Raw genomic sequence first — 23,443 nt, forward strand, 5'->3', positions numbered from 1 at the left:
ATTTAAAAATGTCATTTTTTGTTAAGTTAATGGAAAACGGTGATTTTATCCTTTAGAATAAACAAAAGAATCGAATATTTGTGATATTGTAAAAGTTTTAGTATCACAATTCAATTTGGACCCACGATAGCAAACAGTGACCACGCGGTAAAGACACTGTGCAGATAACTTCCGTCCTTTTATCCAGCTGATGAGACGCATGAGCACAGTTTGCGTGCTTCTGACAATCAGACGGTAAAAATCCTGTTATTTGTGATAATTCAGCACTACTGTGGCCAATCCTGCAAAGTGTCACAGCTGCGAAACTAAATATGAATGTGTGCATGTGTTCGTTACTACTGTTCAGTACATTTACACTGTCAGATAAGACAAATAATGGAGCTGGATCACGTGGTGACATAGTTCTAGTTCACTTACAATATAAATGTTCAGGATTTTCAGTGAAACGGAAGAAACAGAGTTGGGTCAATTTTTTTTTACTCTTTCCTTTTTACAAGTCAACGTGAAGCGCAGACTTTCAGCTTTATTTTTTCATAAATTTTGTATTAAATGTTTAGGAATTACAGCCATTCTTATACAAAGTCCCTCACTTGCTTATGAAGTAATGGAATAAACTCAGTGGTTGCACGAATATCGCAGCTGTCGCCTTGGAGATGCTCTGCCGTTCAGTTTTGTTTACCATGGCAACGCAGCCTCCCGAGCCGAGTGCGGTAAGGCTCTTCGGCTGCGTGCACCTGCTGACAGAAGCTTCATGATGCGAAAAGCAGAAAAGCATCAGAGGAAATAAGAAACGGAACGTCTGCGAACTACAGAATCCAAACCTAAGAGATCGGCCTCTGCAAAAGCGAACCATCCTGTGCTGCAGGTTGATTTTTAGTAATAGCGTCTATGACAAACTGCTACCACTGCAAGAATGAAACTTGCAGCACGTCGGTTTTTCTCTCCCCGCGTTTCCGCTTAAGCATTAGAAGCTCGTGGTTTTTGTGGCCACAAATACGAGATGTGAGAGACGATCTCACAGAAGTGGAGGAAATATTATCGAGCAGCCTATTTATGGTTGTCGGCACACCGAATAGCATAGAAACGGTTCACATGTGCCACGTATTTAACGAGGCCGTCGGCTCTCCTTTCTTTTTTACACCCGAGTCTGTTCTGATTGTGAGGTTGCATCATCATCATCAGAGCCCCGCCTGCTGTCTGCACCGACTGTTATTTGTTACTCTGTGCATTTAAATCCCTCCGCGTTACATTTACAAAAACAAAACAAAGGACAAGTTTCACAAAGTAGCGTAATGAGTTCCAATTTATTCCACAACTGATCAGACACACATTCACATTTTCGTCGTTACAAGCAGGCCTGCTTCACTCTCCTGCTGCTGTTCTTTCAACCCAGACTTCTTTAAGACTAAACAGCTGTTAGGTTCAGGCAGATCCAGGTTTCTGTCAGGGGTGTTGTGAGCCCTCACTGAACCGTTTGCTCAGTCTCACAATGCAAGTGCATTCTTTTAACTTTTTTAGGCAACAGATTAAACTAAAAAGGCCATTTGGTGTGCTCCATCAGCCCATCCTCACTCACCCCGACCCCCTGGATCACCGTCATTTCCTCCCTTTGTTTTTCATCCTTAAAACAAAACACACACAAAACCCCCAAAATTTAACGTAAATGAACCACAAGGCTCAGTTTGGCTCTGCTGGGAGTGCGCCACACACGCCTGCTATATACTAATCTTACAAGATATACAAGATGACCTGTTTTGGAGTGCAAGAGCTGCTTTCAAATTTGTGTCACATCGCAGACGAGGCCGATGGTAGGCGATCTCAAACTGTCGCTGTGGCGACAGGCCGCTAGCTGAAAGCAGCTGATAAGATTTGCTATAAACTGACAATACAGTCCTATAACTTATGTACAATTTACTTCATCTCCATGTGAGTGCAAAATAAACGTATTCCTGACGCGACCGAATGGCTGGGAAAAAGAAACGAGGAGGTAAAACATATTTACAGTATTACAAAATAAAAAAAAGGTCACAAATCAAAATACCTGACAGACACCAAAATGCAACAGATATGGCTTCATGACATACTGAGAACGATAGCTTAAATTCAACAGCAGAACATTTTTGACATTTAGAAAACAAAAAACAACAAAAAGGAGCGAAATCAAAGACGAGAGAAACACCAAGCACATGTGAACGTGTGATTGTGGGATTTCACTCCATCCGATGCTCATTTGGTAAACAGAAACTTTGGTAAAGTGAAAATAAATACACACAAATTATTCATAAAAACCCCCAAAACATCCTGTTGTTATCAAGTATTCCGGTTCGCGTCGCAGCTCCTTACGTAAAGCTGCTGCTACTTCATCGATCACACGTCACTGGTCCTTCCAGAAATACAAATAAATAAGCTCAATTTAACCTCATTTGGCTTCTGTTCTGTACAACAATCATAAATGTAAACTGAGACAGACTGAGCGCGACTTAAGGCAGTGGAAAAAAAAAAAAAAAGTAAATACAGGAGGAACCCAGCAGTGGACTGAATGATGCAAATGGTCCCGGCAGGTCTATTTGGGTGGCAGCGGGTTGTCGGGGGTTGCTGGAGACGCCACGTCCTTGTAGCAGTTATCGATCTGCTCCTTGTACATCTTCATCACCACCGGCCGCTTCAGCTTCATGGTGGGGCCTGCGGGAAGAGCAAAGAGGATTCGTGCTGTTTAACTCCTGCGAGGTGTAGAGTGACTGCAGCCTGAGCCGTACCAGCGCATCACCACATACATCCTCCCGGCCTGCTGCAACTTATGTTTCTCTGTAACGGACTTATTTGGGCTACCGTACTCAATATCTCATGTGTTTTAGCTCCAAAAAGGCAGGAAATACCCAAATGTGAGTAACTGTGACTACAAATGGATGTGAAAACATCATCAGCAACATCTTCATCATCGTGCATCTTATTAAATGTCGTTTCAAAGCCGTTGTCTAATAAAATAAACCGCGCATTCGCTCACCCAGCTCTCCTCCGCCGACAGAGAAGTCTCGATCCAGGACGACCCACTTCTGAATGCGCTGAGCGTTGGAGGTGGACTTCTCGTTGACTCTTTTGATGCCCTCCTGGATGGCAGCGTTGACCGCAGGGTCTCGTCCGCCTGAGATCTCGGAGACGCGCGTGGCCTTGCTGCCCAGCTGCCTGCACAACTCCACAGCTTCTGGCGTCAGCTCGTCCTGTGGATCGCCCGTGTCTGGGTTCACTTGGCACTGGAGGGTGAGGAAAAAAATCAAATAAATATCAGTAACCAAAACAGCACGATTCTGAAAATCCCAACTGTGTAGTTTCTCAAAGCGACCACCAGGTGTCAGTGCTCCTTTCCTCACTATCTGTTAAAGCAGATGCACTGATGCAGTGAGCTTCTGACACCCCCCCCTCACTCCTCCCCTGTTCTCACTGTCTGAATCTTTACCTTGATGGTGAGCAGCATGGACAGAAACTTCCTCTTGTCTCCAATCAGCATGGCGTTGCTAATCAGCGGCACGGCCTCCTTCACCGCATCCTCTATGGGGACGGGAGGGATGTTCTCGCCTCCGGCTGTGATGATCAGCTCTGTGAACGAAGAGAAGAACAAACCTGAAGCAATCGGCCTGTAACAGGATATAAGACTGAAAGCAGAACTGATGCTCTTCATTTAAATAGATAAATAGAAATCTGGTACAGTTCCAGCAGAGTGCGATTTAGTACCTTTAATCCGCCCGGTGATGAAGAGGAACCCGTTCTCGTCTTGCTTGCCCAGGTCACCCGAGTGCAGCCAGCCCTCCGCGTCCAGCGCCTCCTCTGTCTTGTCGGGCATATTGAGGTAACCCATAAAGACGTGGCGTCCCCAGAAGCAGATCTCGCCGTTTCCCTCCTCGTCTTTGTTGTGCAGCTTTGTTTTGCACCCTGGGAGCTCGATACCGCAGCTGCAAGAGAGCAGTCGTGTAACTCACCAGCGAGTATCAGTCGTTCCCTGCAAGCCGTCAAACCAATGCAAAGAGAAAAATGTACCTGGTGAGCTTGAAGGCATCGTGGCGGGAGATGGTGTGAGGGCCGCTGCTCTCGCTCATGCCGTACAGTTCGCACAGTGGAATGTTGAGGCTGAGGAAGAACTCCAGGGTGTCTTTGGTGATGGGGGCGGCGCCTGTGTAGCACTTGGTGCAGCGGTCCAGGCCCAGGGCCTTACGCACCTTTTTGAACACAAGCTTTTTGGCTACGTGATAGCTGACCGGAGCGCTGCCTGGTGCCGAATTCCTGGGGAGAAAGAGTGAGAGAGAACGCAGCGTGAGGTGGAAGGCTATCCCAGCTGATGGAAATAAATAAATAGTTACAGCGTTTCAACAACAATCCTGCATCTGCGGTGATGTTCCACAAGAACATTTCAGCAAACTGAAACAGGAACCTCCCATCTCCGAGGAAACGACTCAGCCCCTTCTTAAAAAAAACAAAAACATATACTTACTGGTTGAGCTTGCTCAGATTGGTCCGCAGACCCACGTCTTTGGCCCAGGCAGCCACTTTCCTTCGCACGGTGGAAGACTTTGCTCCAACAGCTTTCATCTTCTCCTGCATCTTCTCCCAGACACGTGGGACGCCCATGAAGGCCGTCGGACGCGCCTCCTTCAAAGTGTCTACCAGCGAACCCTGTTAAAAAAAAAACAAAAAAAACAGGAAAATACAAATAAAAATCACACATTTTCACAACTTACACAAAAAGAGGAAGTGTGAAAGAAACAGAAGCCGTTTGTGTAACAGACGGACTAAAGAGCCACGTGAGGAACCAGAGGGGGGCGCTATGATACTTTTCTGTTACAGGCTAAAATTGCTGTAGTGCAAATGTGAGGGTGATCAACGGGGGAGGGGGGGGTTACTTAATTTTACATCATTTAAATTACTGATGGGTATTTGTAATCAGACACTTGGGTAAACACTTGGTTCTTGTTCTATAGCAGCCACAAAGAACCATGACCGTACAGCAGGCCTGTTATATTGACCGTACTGTGCAGGTGAACCTATTAAACGGGCTGATGAGCGTTTATTTCGGGCGCCGGCGTGTTTGTGTTGTCCGTGTTTGTGGTGTGCGTCTCACCTTCAGGGCGTCGGGCTGAGCGAAGTAAGTCACCCCTCCGATCTTCATGCTGATCCAGATGTCGACCATCTGGGCCGCGATGTGGCTCAGAGGCAGGTAGCTGACCACCACCTCCTGAGCCTGGGAGGCCGCGGTGAGACTCACATGCTTGGCGGTGGAGTAAGCGGTCCAGGTTAGCTGAGAGAGTAAAGATGAGGTGCTGTGATTGTCGTGGGCGCACATGTAGTGTTTCACATCTTTACTGTAACAGTAGATCAATACTAATCAACTGATTAGAGGCACATTGCCTCACAAAGCTCCTGAGGATGGGTGGAGCTTACGTTGTCGTGGCTGAGCATGACTCCTTTGGGCTGGCCCGTGGTCCCTGAGGTGTAAATGAGCGAGCAGCACTGGTTGGGCTTCTGGCTGGCGATGATGGCATCGAGGGGAGCGTCGGGCTCGTCGCGTCCAAGCTCCAAGAACTCGGCCCACTGTGGCACGCAAAGAAAAATAAAAACACTTCGATCGTGCCTCTTGTGCTCAGCAGCTTCTTTTTATGCACGGGAGTGTGCGCTTACCGTGTACAGGTTTGGTCTCTTCTCTTTTAGTTCGTCTTTGTACTGGACGATGGCTTTCAAGTGTGGCAGCTGGTCTTCGATCTGTGGACGGATGTGAAGACGATCAGTAAATCCACTCGTGGGATTCCTTCAGTATAAGTTACTACTTTTACAGCTTGGTTTAATAAACGCACATATTATTATGTTTTTTTTGTTCAGCTGGGCCTGAAATCTGTTCAGCGTGTTGCTCCACATCCACGTGTAACTCACTCTCATCTTACCTGAAGGATTTTCTGCAGCTGTTTGTGGTTCTCCACCACGATGATATTGGCCTTGGAGTTTTCTGCTACATACTGGCACGCCTCAGGAGAGTTGGTGGTGTAGATGCCCACAGCAAACCCACTGTGAGACAGAGACACGTCACACAGTCAGCTATAGAGCCATTTACTTCTCTATATTGTTCCAATCGAATCAATATCCAGTCATGTTGATTAAGAGGCCTTCCATTTGCAGATATGCATTTGATAAGTCAATATAGATATTGTTCATTTACTTCCAGTCGCCATGGAAACAAAAGCTTGCAGGTGAATCAGAAGCGCCGAGTTGCATTCAAGTCATACGACGGATGAATTGAGCGCTCTTGGTGGAAATGTATCAGAAATGCATCAGCACATGAATCAGGTTTGTGTTGCATCTGTGCAGCTGCGTATGTTTAGTGTGACCAAAGGTATGAGTCAGCCAATCAAGTGAGAGCTTTCACCAAGGTACATTTAAGACTTTTAAGACAATTTGTTATCACACAGAATGCAATTAAACATTCATTTTAATGGCTGCAAAAAGGAGAAAATCAGTAGTCTCGCAGTTATTTGCTGAAAGTGTGACTTGACTGACATCTACAGGACGCCTGTCGCTGTAAATAAAACTGACCTGAACTGAATCAGCGGCAGACTGAAGTTATTTTCGTGGCACTTTTCATACGTAAAAAACGAAACTATGTTCATCAAAATGAAGCGCAGGGCTGCTCCCAACAATGGGTGGAGAACATGCAACATGCAAATGAAAAGCAAATCACTTTAACCCTGCATTTCAACAAAGCAGCAACATGTTAAATGTTTGCTCTGACTGAGCTGCAGATGCACGACAATTCAGATCACCTGACGACATCCCGATGTTACCACAGGAGAACCAGTCCTCCCCGTCTGTCTTTTTCTTAACAATCTGATGAAAATGGGTCAACAGAACCCACCTGACCTATGACAGCACTGTTTTACTAGAATACCGAGCTCCTGCTCTAAAAGACAGTGAGATATGATGCAGGATGCGATTCAAATGTTTTGCTTCGGTGTGGAAATCTGAGCCTTAAACTGAAGTTTCCAAACATGACCTGATTGCATTCATCACGACCAGTTTGTTGACATTCCAGCGGACCTTTTTGTTGTGATCACTAAGCAGGGAGCGGCGTTTAAGCATGCACAGTATCGGTATCAGAGTGCGTGGAAAGAATGAGCTTCTCTATAAACAGATTTAAGACTTAAGAATCAAAGCAAACATGAAAATGTCACCAGAATCGGCGTGAAAAGACCCGGTTCAGCATAACAGATGTTTGGTGATGTCAGCAGCTGAGCCGGGGTACATCTGGCCTCAGCCAATCAGTGCCTTTAGACTCTTACTTTGGCTCAAGGGTCTCAGTTTCTTGCACTCTTTTTAGCGTGTTGGATAACAAGCATGGGTTCATTCATAGTGAATACTTATGCAGCAAAGCTGAGAAGCTTGTGATTGCTGTTATGTGATCAGTGCACAGACACAGAGTACAAACACAACACAGATGGATAAATAAGCCTTAAAAAGCACATTAGCATTATCAGGAAAATGCACTGATTGGATCTAGAGCAGGGCGATATGACCAAAAATATTTATCGCGATATAGATTTGAAAATTTGGAGATAACGATATAACTGACGATATAATCGACACTAGACAAAATACTTTACAACTACACAACTTTATTAGTTAAAAAAAAACATCAATGTATTTTCACTTAAACAAGCAGCTGTTTTTTTTTATGTGCATTAAAGTTATATAAAAATGTAACAGTGCAAATGCAAAATCCTCGCTGACAGTTTAACCAAAAGGCATTTCCAGTGGAAACTGGCCGACATATCCTCAGCATAACCATGTATAATATCCACAGAACTTAAAAAGAGGTCATACACACACAATACGGTAACATTATGTTGACGCACAGCACGTATCACTCCGCCAGGCTCCTCCCTCGTCATCATAAATAATGCTGTTCCAGGTTCAACATTGCAAGTGACCAATCACCTTCTCCTGACGTCATCCGCGACCTCGAAAAAAGCAAACGCCTTTAAAAAAATCTACTTCACTTGCGAGAAGAGAAACCGCCTCTGTAAGGGCAATATGTATAATGCTTACCGTTTATTACAGAAAAGTATCCTGAAATGCAAAGAATTCAAGTTCCTGGATGCGAGGAGAGAAGCGGTTTCTCTTCTCGCAAGTGAAGTAGATTTTTTAAGGCGGTATTTTTCAAAGACACAAAAGGGGGACGTCACAACAATGTCATTGGTCACTTGCAATGTTGACCCTGGAACAACATTTATTATGATGATATTTTTATCATCATATTTATTTCCTATCTTATTCATAGCCTTTTCCTTTTTTGTTTTCTTTAGGTCACGAGCAGTTGTCCAAGCATTTCACTACATATCGTACTGTGTATGACTGTGTACGTGACAAATAAAATTTGAATTTGAATTTGAATTTGAATTTGATGTGGGAGCAACGCCGACACGAGGATATCAGATCATCCCCTGCGGACGACAGCTGTACTCCTCCGACAATCCATCAAGCGGTGCGGCTTCGTAGCTTAGCAAAGTCGTACTGAAACATTTGACAGATTTTCGAGCGCCGTGCACATAAAATCGTTTCGAGGTCAGTAAACACAACCAGAATTCATACATAAGGCACACGGGGTTATAAGGGGCTCTGTCGACTTTCAGACAAATCAAAGGATTGATTTTAAGTGTGCCGTATTTTCCAAACACCACGAGAATAACGACGGCCCGCTAGCATGCTCTACCAAAAATAGTGCTTTGTTGTGTATCTGACGGACGAAAGCTAAACCAGTTCCACCACTGAAGCATTTTTACAAACCAGTTCTGGCTCATCTGTTTCATTCAACGATCCGCTTTCGCTCTTCTCATTCTGCGTCGCCTCCATGTGTATGTAAACAAAGGCACTGCGCATGCGCGTTTTACCCATATTCTATCGTGATATTTCATTTTCTTGTCGTTGCCCAACATTACACCGGTATTACCGTGAACGGTATGATATGGCCCAGCCCTAGTGTTGGATCCACAGCGGATCAGTTCAGAAGAGGAATCGAATCATCGCATGTATGAGCACAAGCTCTTGTAAAGTGAATCGAAGTTGAGTGCAGCACCCGAGTGAACACGCTTAGTTTCAACCACCCATCAATCCATCAAAAAGACGGTATTGCTCTGGCACATAGGACACACCAGCAAACGCGCTGCCACACGTAAACATCAGCATGTAATAAGATAGCCACAGATACAGAGAGCAGGAGGATTAGGGTCATGTAAAGGAAATATTCAGGGCTGACGATGAAACTCACCCCGCCAAAATGGCTCCGATGTCTGCGACGAACCACTCAACGGAGTTGAAGCCCAGGATCCCAACGCCGTGGTAACGCTCCAGTCCGAGCTGTAAAAGCCAGAGCGCACTTAGAGTCACAGCAGATCTGGCACAAGTCTCACTTCCATCGTTGCGATTGTTGTTACAAATCACTTGTTTAATATTTACCTTTTGTTATTACTTCGGGGTATTTTGTATTTGACAGGATAAAGCTCAGAAGGGTCTGCTTGTTACAAACTAGAGTGCAGACAAATGCTTACATGCACCAGATTTAGCCTGATGTTCTTTTCACGAAACACAGACACAGTTTGAGCCGTCAGGTCTTCCAGCTGATGCAGGTGGGACCTGAGGTTAGCTGTGCATTACATTCAGCTGCAGCCAGCATTCATCAAGTCGTTCATTCATTGTTGAAAGATAATAATCAGGTGTAGCTGACTGTGTTAGGGAAGCACAAAACAAAAACTATCTGAGCTTTATTTATCATGTGAGCGAGGGCGAAGTTCAGGTCTAAGAGTTGGATTCGAGGTTGGTTTGTGTGTGTGAGATGCAGAGAGAAACGTCCGAGTTTGTGTGTGTCAGTAGAAATGAGTCAGCCTGCTGTCTAACTTTGCAGAGTTTCACGTGAAACAATGACACGCTCTGTCCTGCTGAGACCTCGCCGTCTGGCCTGACATTTCAACCCTTTGGTGCGGCGGCACGTGCTGTCTAGACAGACTCGGCACGAAGACGAACGGACGTTAAAACGGCTCGAAGAACTCGAGGACTGTTGTTGGAAACAGAAATGTGTTGATGCTGAGGAAGCCCAGCTGCTCGGGGTGAGGGGGCAAAGAAAGGTTTTGGCACCACACTGTGTGTCAGAGCTGAAAGCAGTAATTCTTCTTATTATTATTATTATTATTGATTTATCTGCTTTTTATCCGTTTTTTATGAGCCATCACTAAGATTTCGTCCAGGAAATGTTGGGATAATCAGATCCGGAGAGTGTCTGCAGTTATTCTCTCACGTGTAGCGCACAGCTGTGCCCGCCAGCTCTTCGCTACTGCTGGTTATATTATGTTGCTGCCTGTGTGAGGCAGCACACGGGTCAGGAAGGCCATAGCCATCTTTATCTTTCTTCTTCTGGCTGAACAGGAAGTGCATTTGGCGTTTAAAAGTCAGCCAAATCAAATCTGCGGAGCCGCCTGCTGTGGTGACAACAGCAGCCAAAATTCTCTTTCACTGTCTGACAGACGAGCCACCGTTTCTGAGCATTTGGTATTCTTGCTCAAAAACTGAACTCAGCTTAATTTTATGTCCTTAAAGTAACAGATCAACCGTAGATGGAAACTTTTGCAGCGTTACCCAAAGAAAAAAAGAAAAACTACCTTCAGGAAGCTCTTGGCAGCGGTGCGGCAGGTCTGGTAGTAATCTTTGTATTTCAGGCTTTTCTGCTGGTCGCCCTCCTTCCAGCACAGAGCCGTATATTCGCCGTAGCGCTCCACGGTCGAGACGAACGTCTGGTTGACCGTCAAAGCAGGTTCAGCGGCCAGACTGGACTCCTCCATCCTCAGCTTCACCTCTCCATCGCGCTGCGTCGTCCACAGACGGGGTTCTGCTGCCGGCACCGACAGGGAGTCTGGGCGCTGGGCGCTCACTGGAAGATGTGCAAACAACGGTCAGAGAATCGTTTGAAGGCGGGCCTCGGCAATAGATCTGTACGCATCTGCTGTCCTTGAAAACTGCGACAAACACCCTTTATTTAAGGTGTTAATGGAGATACCATCCAGCTGCAGGCCTACGATAAATCTGCAAAGTCACACGGGTTCAAAACTAGTGTCAGCCAATGGTAACAGAGCTGGCATGAGTCACAGTGACAGCCAAGAGTTAGCAATCGCTTCAGGTTGGCTAGATATGACATTCTTTAAAAACAAAAAGGTGGTATCATTTTAAAAGCTTTATAAATAATAAAATATAAATACAACTTCCAGCACGCCATGCGAGTGTACCGATGGACTTCCTGGTTAAAATTATGATCAGATAATCTTTAAATAAAACCGTCTGTTTGCCAACAATCTCCAATTATCACTTATCGTAGGGGGCCGAGGACTTGCACCAAAACTCTGACAACAAAACCAATCGATTTGTAATCGTTTCTGCAGGGAAGCCCCGCCTCCATGTTGTGCTCTCACACTCAGAGACAAACTGCCAGCAGGATGTTTGAATATGCAGCAGAACAGCATCACACGGAGGGTTTATGACTATTTATGATTCATTTAGAGCAGGGCTGTAAATACTCTATCATGAAAAAGCCACCAGCAGTTATTATTACATGTTAAGAGTTCCTCTTTAAGAATCATTATAAACGAATGATAACAAATGTCAATTAACTTTGGGTCACAGTGCACAGTTCCCCTTTCGTGGTTATAAACAGATCGCGGAGCAACGCGTGTGCCGGGGTTTTTCCTCACTCACTGAGACGGGAAAGAATGTCACCGTTTAAAGGCAGGAAAAGGGAAGTGGAGCTCGCTCTGCCGAAGAACGCAGAGTTCATTCACGTCTGTTTGCTCTGCTTCCTCAGGAAGGAGAAAAAAAAAGATAACATCAGCATCTCTGTGCAGTGAGCACAGAGATGGGATAAAACCCGAGGTCACGACCTATCTGTACGGATGCTTGAGCCTAAAAATGACACTGATGTCGTCTAATTGTACGTCTGCATGCTGCTTATCGCAATTCTTCCAGCGCCGCCCTGGTGAACGCCGGATGCTCGGGAGCGCCCGAGAAAGTGTAAACACGCTCCTTCTGCACTCACCTGCTGGTGTGTTTGAGCTCTGCTCCGCGGGGACCTCTGTAGTCTTGGTGCTGCTGGTGGCTGCGTCATGGGCGCCGGTCTCCTCTTCCCTTTCCCCTGCGGACTCTTCCTCTGAAGACTCACTAAAGAAAAAGAAAGGAGAAAAAACCCCACAGTTACGTGTGGGTCAGCAGGTGGAAGAGGGTGGGAATCCTGAGAGCAAAGATCATGCCCTCATCCCAACTGTTGTTGGTGTAAACACCGTCACTACCTCTCTGTAGGCAGTTCAAGCAAAGAGGGGCTTATTTTAGGGGCGTGTAACTTGTGTTGACGTACTTTGCTGTGTCCACGATGCCGTCATCGAGGGAGGCCGCGCTGTCCGCTGTAACACAGGGCGACTCCAGGAAACCGACTTCTCTGGGAGGCTCCGTCACCCCTGACATGCTGGTGGACTCGCACAAAGTTACTGAAACAGAGGATGGTCAGGGTGTCACAACAAGGAAACAGTTACACACATGACTGAGAAGCTCCAAGAGAAAGACCCCTCCCCCCAGGAGTGGAGCATTTGGGGGATTTGTGCTGTAATAACTAAATAATTTAAGTAGTTTGCTACTTAGATCTTAGACTATAAAGAATCATAACTGACAAAGAAATAAGATCCAAAGGAGCAAAGGACTGAAACATTTGGCTTTCCTTGTCTAATTAGCGCACAGCTCAGCTGACACCAACGTGTGACAGCCAGCAGTGGGCGGTACTCACAGAAGTCGTGCGTCCTGTAGGGCACTAGGTCATGTAACCCTAACCCTAACCCTTGCAGTTGCAGTGTTCTTGCAAAGTGTCACGAACCTGCCCGACTTCTGTCTCGTGATCAGATAAAATGCAGCTGCTTAGAAATCTCACCGAGATCATTGCGACCATTTAAAAAGCCGATCTCTGCTCAGGACGTGCAGAGAGCGACCTGTGATGCACTCAATCGCACAGCGAGAAGAAACAGCTCGATTGGATCCGACTTCATGAGCTGTTAAAAGCCTGGATGATAACGCAACATATGGAGCCTGGCTAGCAAACACACGTTACAGATAACGCCGTCTTTCTACTAATAATCGACCGCGACTGCTGCGCTTGGTCAACAAAACACCTCAATAAAGAATATTTACACTGCTCCACCCTCCTGGTGTCGAGTGGAAGAGAAACGGGAAAAACAAAGGAAACTGGTGATGATTGTGAAATAATTTTGAAAGATACAACAGAAAGAAAGTGGAAACCCCAACTGGGACATTAGAGCGTGTCCCAACTAGGACATTAGAGCGTGTCCCAACTGTGACATTAGAGTGTGTCCCAACTGGGACATTAGAGCGTGTCCCAACTGTGACATTAGAGTGTGTCCCACCTGGGGACATGTTCCCTCTTCTCTCAATGATCTTGTGATTTACATGCCAAGCCGACCGTACCACCCCCTTCCCCTTTTCCTGCCTTTCCCACCATTTCGTTCATCACAGGAACCACGTCAGACCTCTCTATCATTCAAACCACTGCTGTTGCCGAGCTGGACACCCCCTCCTCTCTCTTTCCTCTTTGGTAAATCACAGGACTTATCTGTTTATGTAAGAGGGCTGAAAACACATACCAGCAGCTTCATCTATCTGCTCTAGCAGCAGCACATCATTTCTCACCTTTTGGGGCCCATGGGGGAAAAAACAGAAACAAACAAGCTCCAGAGAGCCAAAAATAATTTTTGTGACACATTTGAAACATATTCCCAACCTAAACTTTCCATAGTGGAATAAAACACAGGTCAGCTGGATTATTTCATGTATGAATTGCATCTAAACTGGAAGAATTCATCACATTTGGCCAAAAACATGTCCCTGAGGAGCAACATGGGCTTGATTTGGATTTGATCAGGATGTTTAAAGGTCTCTCTGTGGACGCATCGCCTCCGGTGCAGCTGCAGATTCCTCTGTTGCAGTTGTGGGTGGCTGAAGGTGGAGGCAAGCAGGCAGGCCTGGGACTGACAGGGGGCAGACATTCAAAATCACCTCCCCTCCTCTTATTTCAGTCACTGCTGCGTTCTTGTGACGTGATGGGGAGGATTCTGAGCGTGACGCTGATCTCGAGGCTCAATCGCTCATCAACCCTACCAGTCTGCAAACGGACATGTGAAGGCTGAATATAGCCTTTAGAAACCCAGTGAGCTTTCATCACATTAAAACCCCTGAGACGCGTGCCTGTCACACAGGCCTGGTATGAACCCCCCCCTGCTGTTCATCTGGCAGCAAAAACACCTTGAAAACATCCATCGGTGGTCAACAAGGGGAGCAGTGTTATTGATCCATGAGCAGGCTAAGAATACTTTTCCCCAGGTGCTGTGATAAACTTTCAGTTTTTCCAATCAATAATTTTTCTTCTGTGGTTTTCTGATAATCACCCATGAGAAATATGTGGATTTCCCATTTAATTATCTCTCAGTCACCAAAATCACAAACCCATATCCTTTAGAAACAAGCCGGAAACCTCTGATTCTCTTACCCGATATAGATTAACCCGTCAATCAATGACTGATTGAGCCATGGCTTTACTTCCTTTACAACAATGTTTCTAATACTCAGTGTGTGTGATGGAGACCTGTACCTGTTTAGCAGGTTTGGCCTCTGTCACCACAGCAGCAACATGGATGGCTTTCACCTTGTTTTCAGGATGTGAAAAAATCCCATCTAAAACAGATTCAGTACCCAACACTATCAGAGCAGCTGTGGCCCAGGAAGTAGAGCAGGCGGTCTACCAATCAGAACAACAGTGGATGGATTCCCCAACATGTCTACATGTTGAAGTATTTTGGGTAAGATATCAAAGAAAATGCTTGCATTAATTTTTTATTTGTTTGCAGTAAAAAGGGCGTTAACTGAGTAGAAAAGGTCTGGACTTGTTCTTTCAGCTCTACAGAGCTGCCGAGCACATTTTTTAATCACTCAGCTAATAAAACTACTATGCCACAGTTTAGCTTTCCATAGCCCGAGGTGACGTATTCAAATGCACCTGTTTGAGAAGTCACAACCAAAGACCCAACCAATCAATGATCAGAGTAGCTGCACCATCATTTTCTGCTGACTCTCTGATGCTCCTCTTGATGAAGCACAGCCATTCTGCATGCTTTTGTTTTCATGAAGTTTCCTTGTCATAAGACAGCACAGCCAGTGCCAAGGATGAATCATCTGACGGATTCAGCACAGTTGTGCAAAATGCTGCATCCACTCTGGGGGGGGGGATTGTACTGCATAGCAACAGCTGTTTCATTCAGAAAGGGAACAGCAGAAACCCCCCCCCCTAATCCTTGAACAAAAAAGTGTCTGCCCCAAAACCAAATGAGGGACTCTCCCCGAAACAATACCACCATGCTTGCAAACTTCACTTGGGTTAATCCCCTTTTAAACTGTACAGACCAAAAGTTTCCCCCCCACTAAATTTTCATTTTTCTTCACTCGAGCTCCATTTCTGTTTGTCCAGAGTAACAGCCAGCTCACTTCACCTAAAGCCACAGTGCTGCTGCTCTAAACGAAAGTGAGATACAGTGAATTCCCAAAAATCAGTGAATGATCTCCTGCTGCTTCCATCCAGCTGCTCCTTCCACGCAGCGCGCACTGGGCGTCATCCTCAGAAACCCCACGGTACACTGGGCACATTTTTTCCAACTTAATCTATTTGCATGCTAAGCAGACTTTTGTTAATGGCTATTTTAAACGTGAACCAAATTACAGGGAGAAATACAGATGGATCTGCTGGGTGGGTTACACCCTTTTAGGAAGAGACCAGGTCTGAGCAGGTTGTCTAGACACACCCGAGCCGTAAATTTAAGACCTTTTTTTTCTGTAACACATTTATTATCATGTATTATCCTATTAACGTCTAAAGCAAGCTTCACTGAACCCAGACATAAAAAACTCAAATTATAAACCAGGAAATTGTAGATCTGAAGGCGAAACATCTTAATTCAGAGTCCAATCTAAGGCCTGTAAATGCAACACGCACACACGCAGGTGGTTTTATTAACGGAAAACCGTGACCAACCGGTTTCTGGCCAAACCTGATGTGTCGCCGTGAAACCCAGCTTAAAACAAAACCAGAAAAGCTCCACACAGGGCTCAAATACTCACACTGCATTGCTGGAAGCTGATTCTTATTCCGGTTTGGTTGTCTGTTTCTTCGTGACTAGATTTTTCTTTAATCTTCCGCTTTTTCTTCGTGTTTTCCGTTAACGCCGTGACTTCAGTTTGCCGTTAAACACGCACCAACCGGCCACTGTCTACTCAAGCAGCAGATCATTCATTTTCAAACACACAGCCGGCTCCGTGGGTCCCACCCACCCTGAAAAAAAAAGAAATCCACCCAGGGTGGGGCCTGTCGGTTTCCTCCGGTCGCACCGCCCCCCTCACAGCACCGCTATTCTGATTGGTTCAAACTGCTCACACCACAGGACCTGGTTTCCATACAAGGCTACGCAGGGCACATGGACACAGAGGGGGCGGAAGTTGCAGTGAGCGCACGAGCTCATCTGGCCCTCCCTCCTCCACCCTCGAGCGTACACGTCGCAGATATGCCGGCTCGAGGGGGGCGGGGGGTTACTATCGGACAAACTGCAGAGCCCTGACAGCTAGCGCGGCTGAGCCTGTGCTTGGCTTTAGCTTCATGGCTTTCCACTGACAGAAACGCGCACTTCAAATGCACCACATCCTGCAACCTACATTATTATAACTACTGCACATGCTCCTTTTCGTCTTCATTAAAGTTTACCAACGACGCCAATTTATGACATGTAAATATAACATAACAAATGTCCACCTACAAAAGAAGAAGCTGAAAATCAGGTTTTTTTCTTTTTGTTTGACAAATTGACAACTGCTACATTTCACTTTCATACTTTTCTATTTGTATTCCACTGCGATTCAACTGGATTTTTAAAAAATCCTCACTCCGGCTCCAGTTCACTGCTCTATAGTTTAGAAATTAGGACTTTGCAGTAAAAAGGTGACCTGGTAAACTACAGAGCTCCGACCTTAAGCTTGACAGACCAGTCCTGTATTAATGGTTTTATGAGTCACAACCTAATTGCATTAAAAACAAAGGGATGGGAGGGATGCAGATAAACGCTGTTGACACACACTGAACTTGTGTAAAATATGTAAACAAAGCTGTAATGGGGAACGAGTCCACGACCTCTCGTGAACTGCATGTTTCCCCCGAGGTTAATGAGGGTGTGGAGTCACAGCTGAATTTACAGTACACATCCATCCGTAGCTCAGTGTGAATGTCAGTGAGCTGCTATTAATCCGGTTCACACACAAAAATATGCCGGACGTGTTGTTTCATGACTATTCACTCATGTCCATTGGTGTCACCGATGAATGAAAGAATTTCCTTAAGGCAAATTTCCACTGAAGTCCCGCCTGCATCATTCGAGAGGTGAGGCAGTTCAAGGCGAGGAAAGTACAGAAATGTCCTCCACGGACTAATTACACGAAAACACACACACAGGATTAAACCTTCACTTGGGCATTTAACCTCACAAGAAATTAATGCCACCTATTTTCAATATTTAATGATATTTTTTATTCAAAAAGTTTGATTTTTTTGCAAATTATAAAATGCGCCTGGATATGCATGGCGTATGTTATCACATGATTATCTTCACGAGCCTTACTTCTCTCTTTTTTTAAGATGAATCTTAAAATGACTCTGAAGATGCGCCCTCATTATTGGTCTATGGAAAGATCAGTATCAGCCAATCGCCGGGAGAGACGAGCACCACACCACAGCATCAGATGACACGCAGGGACCGGCTCATCCAGTACAACCATGCGCACATGCTCTAGAGCTGCAGAATGCATTAGTGCTTACGCAACCCACGCCGAGGGTACGGCCGGTCAGAGGCGTCATCTCTTCCTTTCTCTCTCATCCTACTCTCAGGCAGCAGCACAGCGCACCGACTCTCAGTTTCTGTCAGAAGTTTTTGTTACGTGCAATAGATTTCCCTTTGATGTCTGTAACGTGCTGTAAATGTCAAAGCATTTTAATATGAAATTAGTTGAATTCTGACTTTACACAGTACTATTTGGTTCAATCTATTTAAATGTGCCACCTTTTATAGGCTACAAATTTCCACTAGTTTTCTTTGTAAACTGTTAATGTTTAAGGGTACGGTAGTAAAAAGCAGAATATGTTTTTTTGGACTAATGTAATATGAAGGATAAATTGCCCATTTTTAATACTAATATACTGATTGAATGGATGTCTACCTCAATATTATACTTGAATATAAGTGTATTTTGAAAATAATTTTACATTTAAGTAAGAAGGCAGTGCCCTCGAGAAAATCATTTTCTTGTGCAACACCCATTTGTGGTGAGTATTGTCTGTTTTTATGCTTATAATACAACTTTGTGATATAAAGATTTAATTCCAGAAAAGTTGGGATGCTGGCAAATGTGAATAAAAACAGAACGAAATAACACAAATTTCCAAATATCATAGATCCATATTTTATTCACAATAGAACAGAAACTATTTTCCTATTTCATGGAGAAAAAATAGCTCAGTTTGAGTTTGAAGGCTGCAACAATTTTTTTTTAAAAGAAAGTTGGGACTGGGGCAACAAAAGCCTGGAAAAGCAAGTGTTACTAAGAAGAAACATCTGCCATCTTAAGCTCATTAATGCAGCTTAAGACTGTCATTTAAAGAAGAAGCCACATGTGAACATGATCCAGAAATCCTATCTGCTGCCAACTTATCTGGACCAAAGCTCATTTAAAATGGACAGAAAAACTGCTCTGTGGTGAGACTTCATCCTTCTGACTAAAGAGGAGAGGAACTCCTCTTGTTGTCAGCGCTCAGTTCAAAAGCCAGTGTTTCTGCTGGGGGTGTATAGTAGAAGAATTTACAGGTGCATCGTAATGCAAACCTCTCTGAAACCCTACAACATAATTTATATTGTAACCTGATGTGCGCAAAGATAACAAAGTAACTACACATCATGTGACAGCCCACTGCTACTCTGATTGGCCTGTTCAGTATACTGTTGATTTCTCGTGTCCACTTCCAGCTGCTTTTTGCCCCAGTTTTGAGTTTATCAGTCAGACAATAACAATTATTGAATAATGATCATAGCATCAATATAAGGATTCACAAATGTCCCTGAATTCTTGGAGAAACACTGATAAAACTATATGAATGTAGCTTGAAGAATCAATTTGTGTCCCTTGATCAATAAATGATCAACAGCAAAGATTTAGAAGAAAAGAAAATTGCAGAATTTGATTTGTTTCGGTCATGGCTGCCACTACATATAAAACGGTTGCAGCTCCAGAAATATTTGAGGTGTAAACAACATCTTTATTGTTTGCCCGTAGATCAGCCCTTCATCTGCCAATCAGTGCTGTGGAACACCAGGACACGACCATGAGGTAATTACCATATAACACACACAACCATTAATGCTGGTGTCAGTGTCAGTCACATAAGTAAGTGTCTCCACAAGCTTTACAGAATCACAACAAAAGTCTCCATCAGCCGTTAGTGACTCTGGAATCTGCAGCTCGCATATCAGGAAGTTCAGCTTCAGTACTACAGGTTTTATATGTTACCATACATCCTGACAATGTCTTTCTCAGGGAAGGCGTTGCATATTTCAGCAAGACAATGCTAAACCACATTCTGCATCTATTACAACAGCATGTCACATTTTACACAGTGCTGCGATTTCTTTGGCAGTGCGGTTGTACATTCATGCATATTTTTAACATATTTAGGTATCTTACGTATGTACACATTTACATTATTACATTTGGATTATACCATTATAGATTAACTTATAGCGTTCCTCCCTGTATGTATTTACCCAGCTTATGCCTGTAGCTGAATGTTTATCGTTGTTTAGTGAGAGATCATTGGGGTCTGTGGAGGCATTGCCAAAAATCCAAAAATCTCCACAATGTGCGTAAGAAAGCAGAACTGGAATTTCTTGTATGTGCCACTGTACATCAGTCAAACTGATGTGCTGGTAACAGGAAAAACATACAAGGAAACAACAAGGTAACTGGTGATGGATAGACAGCTCAATCAGAGCATCTCAAAAAGAACAGGTCTTGTGGTTTGCAGAGGTGAGAGCCCATCAAAAACCAGTGAAGGACAACCCCCAGCAAACTCATGGGAGACAGTGATTAAGGTGGGGAGTGCTGATCCTGCAGAAGAGCTACAGAGTGACTAAAAAGCTCAATGGTGGCCATGATAGAAAGGTATAAGAGTATACAGTTGTTGCGTATGAGGCTATGACCAGACGCCATGCCCATTCTGGGCCCCGTCCACACCTGGATGGGTCTGCAGAGGGCTGACCCACCGTCTTAGGTGGATCCTAGGGCAATGAAAGAAGGTTGAAGTTTCAGGTATTTTGACACCAGCTGGTGAGCATGTCAGAGGTGTATCCTTACACACAGTGGATCCATCTGTCTTTACAATTCCATAGCAAAGATTGTGGTTGTTCACCACACCGCTGCTTCCATTTAGATACATGTTTTTGTCCTTTTCATTGGGGTTCAATATGCCTCTGGGTGAATGACTCATATTTTCTTTGACATCATGCAGACAGCTGGATGTGTTATTTACACGGAAAGAGACGGGAATCCTATTCAAGCAGTGGGATCCGCTAGAACAGGGGTAGGCAACTCCAGGCCTCGAGTGCCGGTGTCCTGGAGGTTTTAGATGTGTCCGTGATCCATCACAGCTGATTTAAAGGGCTAAATGACTCCTCAGCATTTCTTGAAGTTCTCCAGAGGCCTGGTAATGAACTAATCATTTGATTCAGGTGTGTTAACCCAGGGTGCGATCTAAAACCTGCAGGACACCGGCACTCGAGGCCTGGAGTTGCCTCCCCCCTCATCTAGAAAAACTACTTAGATCTGCAGACCCCAGACCGAGGGCCTAAAGGAGCTCCTGGTGTCTGTTTTTGTCATATAATCACTTAGTTCATTTTTACAGGAGTCTTTTTTACTACGTGCACAGAAAAGGCTCGTGGAACATGCAGTGGGCGATATTAAAATAGTAAGACCTGAAGCTGGTGTTTAAATATAACCTTTCAGTTGACTAGAAAAAAGCTGGAGGCAGGAGGGTTAACTGGACTGGTTAAATATAAGCCTTGTTTTCATTAGGAATCTGTAGGAAGAGGACCAAACTTTTCCTGTGTAGCTGGAAGTGGAGCAACTGCAAATAACAACATAAAAAAAGGAAAGAAAAAATGTCTAGAAAAACAAGAACACTTAAAAGTTTTTTGTTCCAGGGTTTAATTTAAAAAGTTTAATTAAAATAAATTCATTTAAATATCAATCGTTCCTTCCATTTTCAAGTCATAGCATAATTTTAGCTCATAAAAAAAATAAATAAATAAATAAAACTATACTTTAATACTCAGACATCCAGTCCACTTCTGTCTCACTGAATCAGGTCCAACTCCACCAAAGGCCTCATGGTGACATCAGAGTGTTTTGTACATGACTGATGCTGAGTGAAGATTAATTCAAACACTAACATTTAAACTCTACACAGTTTCTCAGTAACACATTTGTGCTCTGTTCTTCAATACGTGCTAAAATGTCTGCCCGCGCCGTATCACAATATAGACATATGCTGCCATCATGTGCCGCAAATGGCAAAGTGCATGGAAGTGACTGTGACTGCACTGCTGCAAGGAGAAAAAATGACATTTTTATTTTCAGTATACAGATATTTTATACATCACTGGACACTTTATTAGGGACACCTTACTAGCACTGAGTGGATGCCTTTTTTTCCTTAATTCTCCATGGGATACATTCAACAAGGTCCTGGAAACATTTCTCATAGTTTTTGGCCCCAAATCTCATGTTTGACATGATAGCATCACACAGCTGCTGCAGACATGTTGGCTGCACATCCATGATGTGAATCTCCCGCTCTAACACATTTCAAAGACCCTCTATTGGATTGAGATCTGGTGACTGTGGAGATCATCTGAGCACAGTGAACTCAGTTTCCTCTTCAAGACACCAGTTTCAGATTACATTAAATGTTACCCTGCTGGAAGCCGCCGTTGGAAGATGTGTACACTGTGGTCAGAAAGGGATGGACATGGTCAGAAAGGTTGTGACATTTAAATCATGCTCAGCTGGGGTCCAAGGTGTGCCAAGAACATATCCCCCACTCTATTACCACTGATATAAGCCAGTATGGATCCATGGTTTCATGTTGTTTATTCTGACACTACCATCCAGAAGTTGTTGTTGAACTTCAGCAGGTTTGTACTGATTGTTTGTACATACCTAAATTCACTGAGTTGCTAACATATCATTGTCTGATTACAGGTGTACCTAATAAAGGGTCTGTAAATTCATGTGTATAACAGAATAAAATGTGTACAAGTGCACAAACAAATGCAAAGATCTGTTTATGTGCAGCAGAAATAAATAAAAGTAGAAAAAGGGTGACTAACAAATTTTTAAAATGTAACAATTTGCAACTTAGTGCTAAAATATAGAGTTGTTTGAAACGGTAAGGTGCAGTATCAGAAAGTTCAGTTCTGATTTTGATTTGTGCTTATAGGGAACAGCCTATTTAAACGGGTTTATAAGGCCATGATTATGGTATTTGTCATACACAGTGTATAGCTCCTTCAAATCACAAACACAGTCTATTTCAGGGGTCGGCAACCTTTCTGATGATGAGTGCATCTAAAGTTTCCTCAGAGGTCAGTGTGCCATATGACTGCATTAGCAATAAATGTAATAACGCTCTATATCAACAGTTACACACTACATAGAACCACTTTATAGAATCATATTTGTTTGCAGATGTTTGCAGCTGTCAGCAAATAGTTATCAGCTATTTTGAAACAAAAAAAGACTTTTTATCCATAACAACAAATGAACTGAACAACAGAAAATGCAAATGCTATTTATGGTCTCCTCACAACAATGATAAGAAAGATAAACTGGGCCAATATGGCATGTTTGTTAATACAGAGACACACATGTTAATGTGATCTCTGGTCTCCCACTCAGAGACACAGGTCTCCCAGTGTCCAGCATTCAGAGTCTACCTGAGGACTCGTGTGAGAGAAAAGCTGCTCACACAGACATGTAGAGCCAAATACTGTCAATAAGGCCTCTGCAATGTTCTGAAGACAGTTAAACCTGTCAGGTAGTGATGTCCAGCAGGTGAACATGCAGCTCCATGAACACGCACAGCTGTGGATTCCAGCTGCGCTCGTAGTTCTGCAAACTTTGACCCCACAGAGTCGAGCTTTTCAGTTCAATCGGCTGCGTTTCGATGTCGCAT

General features: G+C 44.1%; 1 protein-coding gene across 1 annotated transcript; it reads right to left on the minus strand.

The window, feature by feature from the left end:
- Positions 1–1,285: 1,285 nt before the first annotated feature.
- Positions 1,286–16,596, minus strand: acsbg2 (acyl-CoA synthetase bubblegum family member 2). The gene is made up of 15 exons (XM_040035120.1): positions 16,240–16,596; positions 12,425–12,554; positions 12,110–12,231; positions 10,686–10,954; positions 9,302–9,390; positions 5,928–6,048; positions 5,668–5,748; positions 5,431–5,580; positions 5,111–5,287; positions 4,484–4,665; positions 4,033–4,275; positions 3,730–3,947; positions 3,455–3,594; positions 3,005–3,251; positions 1,286–2,682 (listed from the first exon to the last, which is right to left on the minus strand). The coding sequence occupies exons 1-15, from the start codon at positions 16,244–16,246 to the stop codon at positions 2,564–2,566; spliced, it is 2,295 nt and encodes a 764-aa protein (XP_039891054.1). The 5' UTR covers positions 16,247–16,596; the 3' UTR covers positions 1,286–2,563.
- Positions 16,597–23,443: the final 6,847 nt, after the last annotated feature.

This window comes from Simochromis diagramma, unplaced genomic scaffold, assembly GCF_900408965.1.
Source record: "Simochromis diagramma unplaced genomic scaffold, fSimDia1.1 OVJJ01000816.1, whole genome shotgun sequence".
In the NCBI taxonomy this organism is placed as follows: domain Eukaryota; kingdom Metazoa; phylum Chordata; class Actinopteri; order Cichliformes; family Cichlidae; genus Simochromis; species Simochromis diagramma.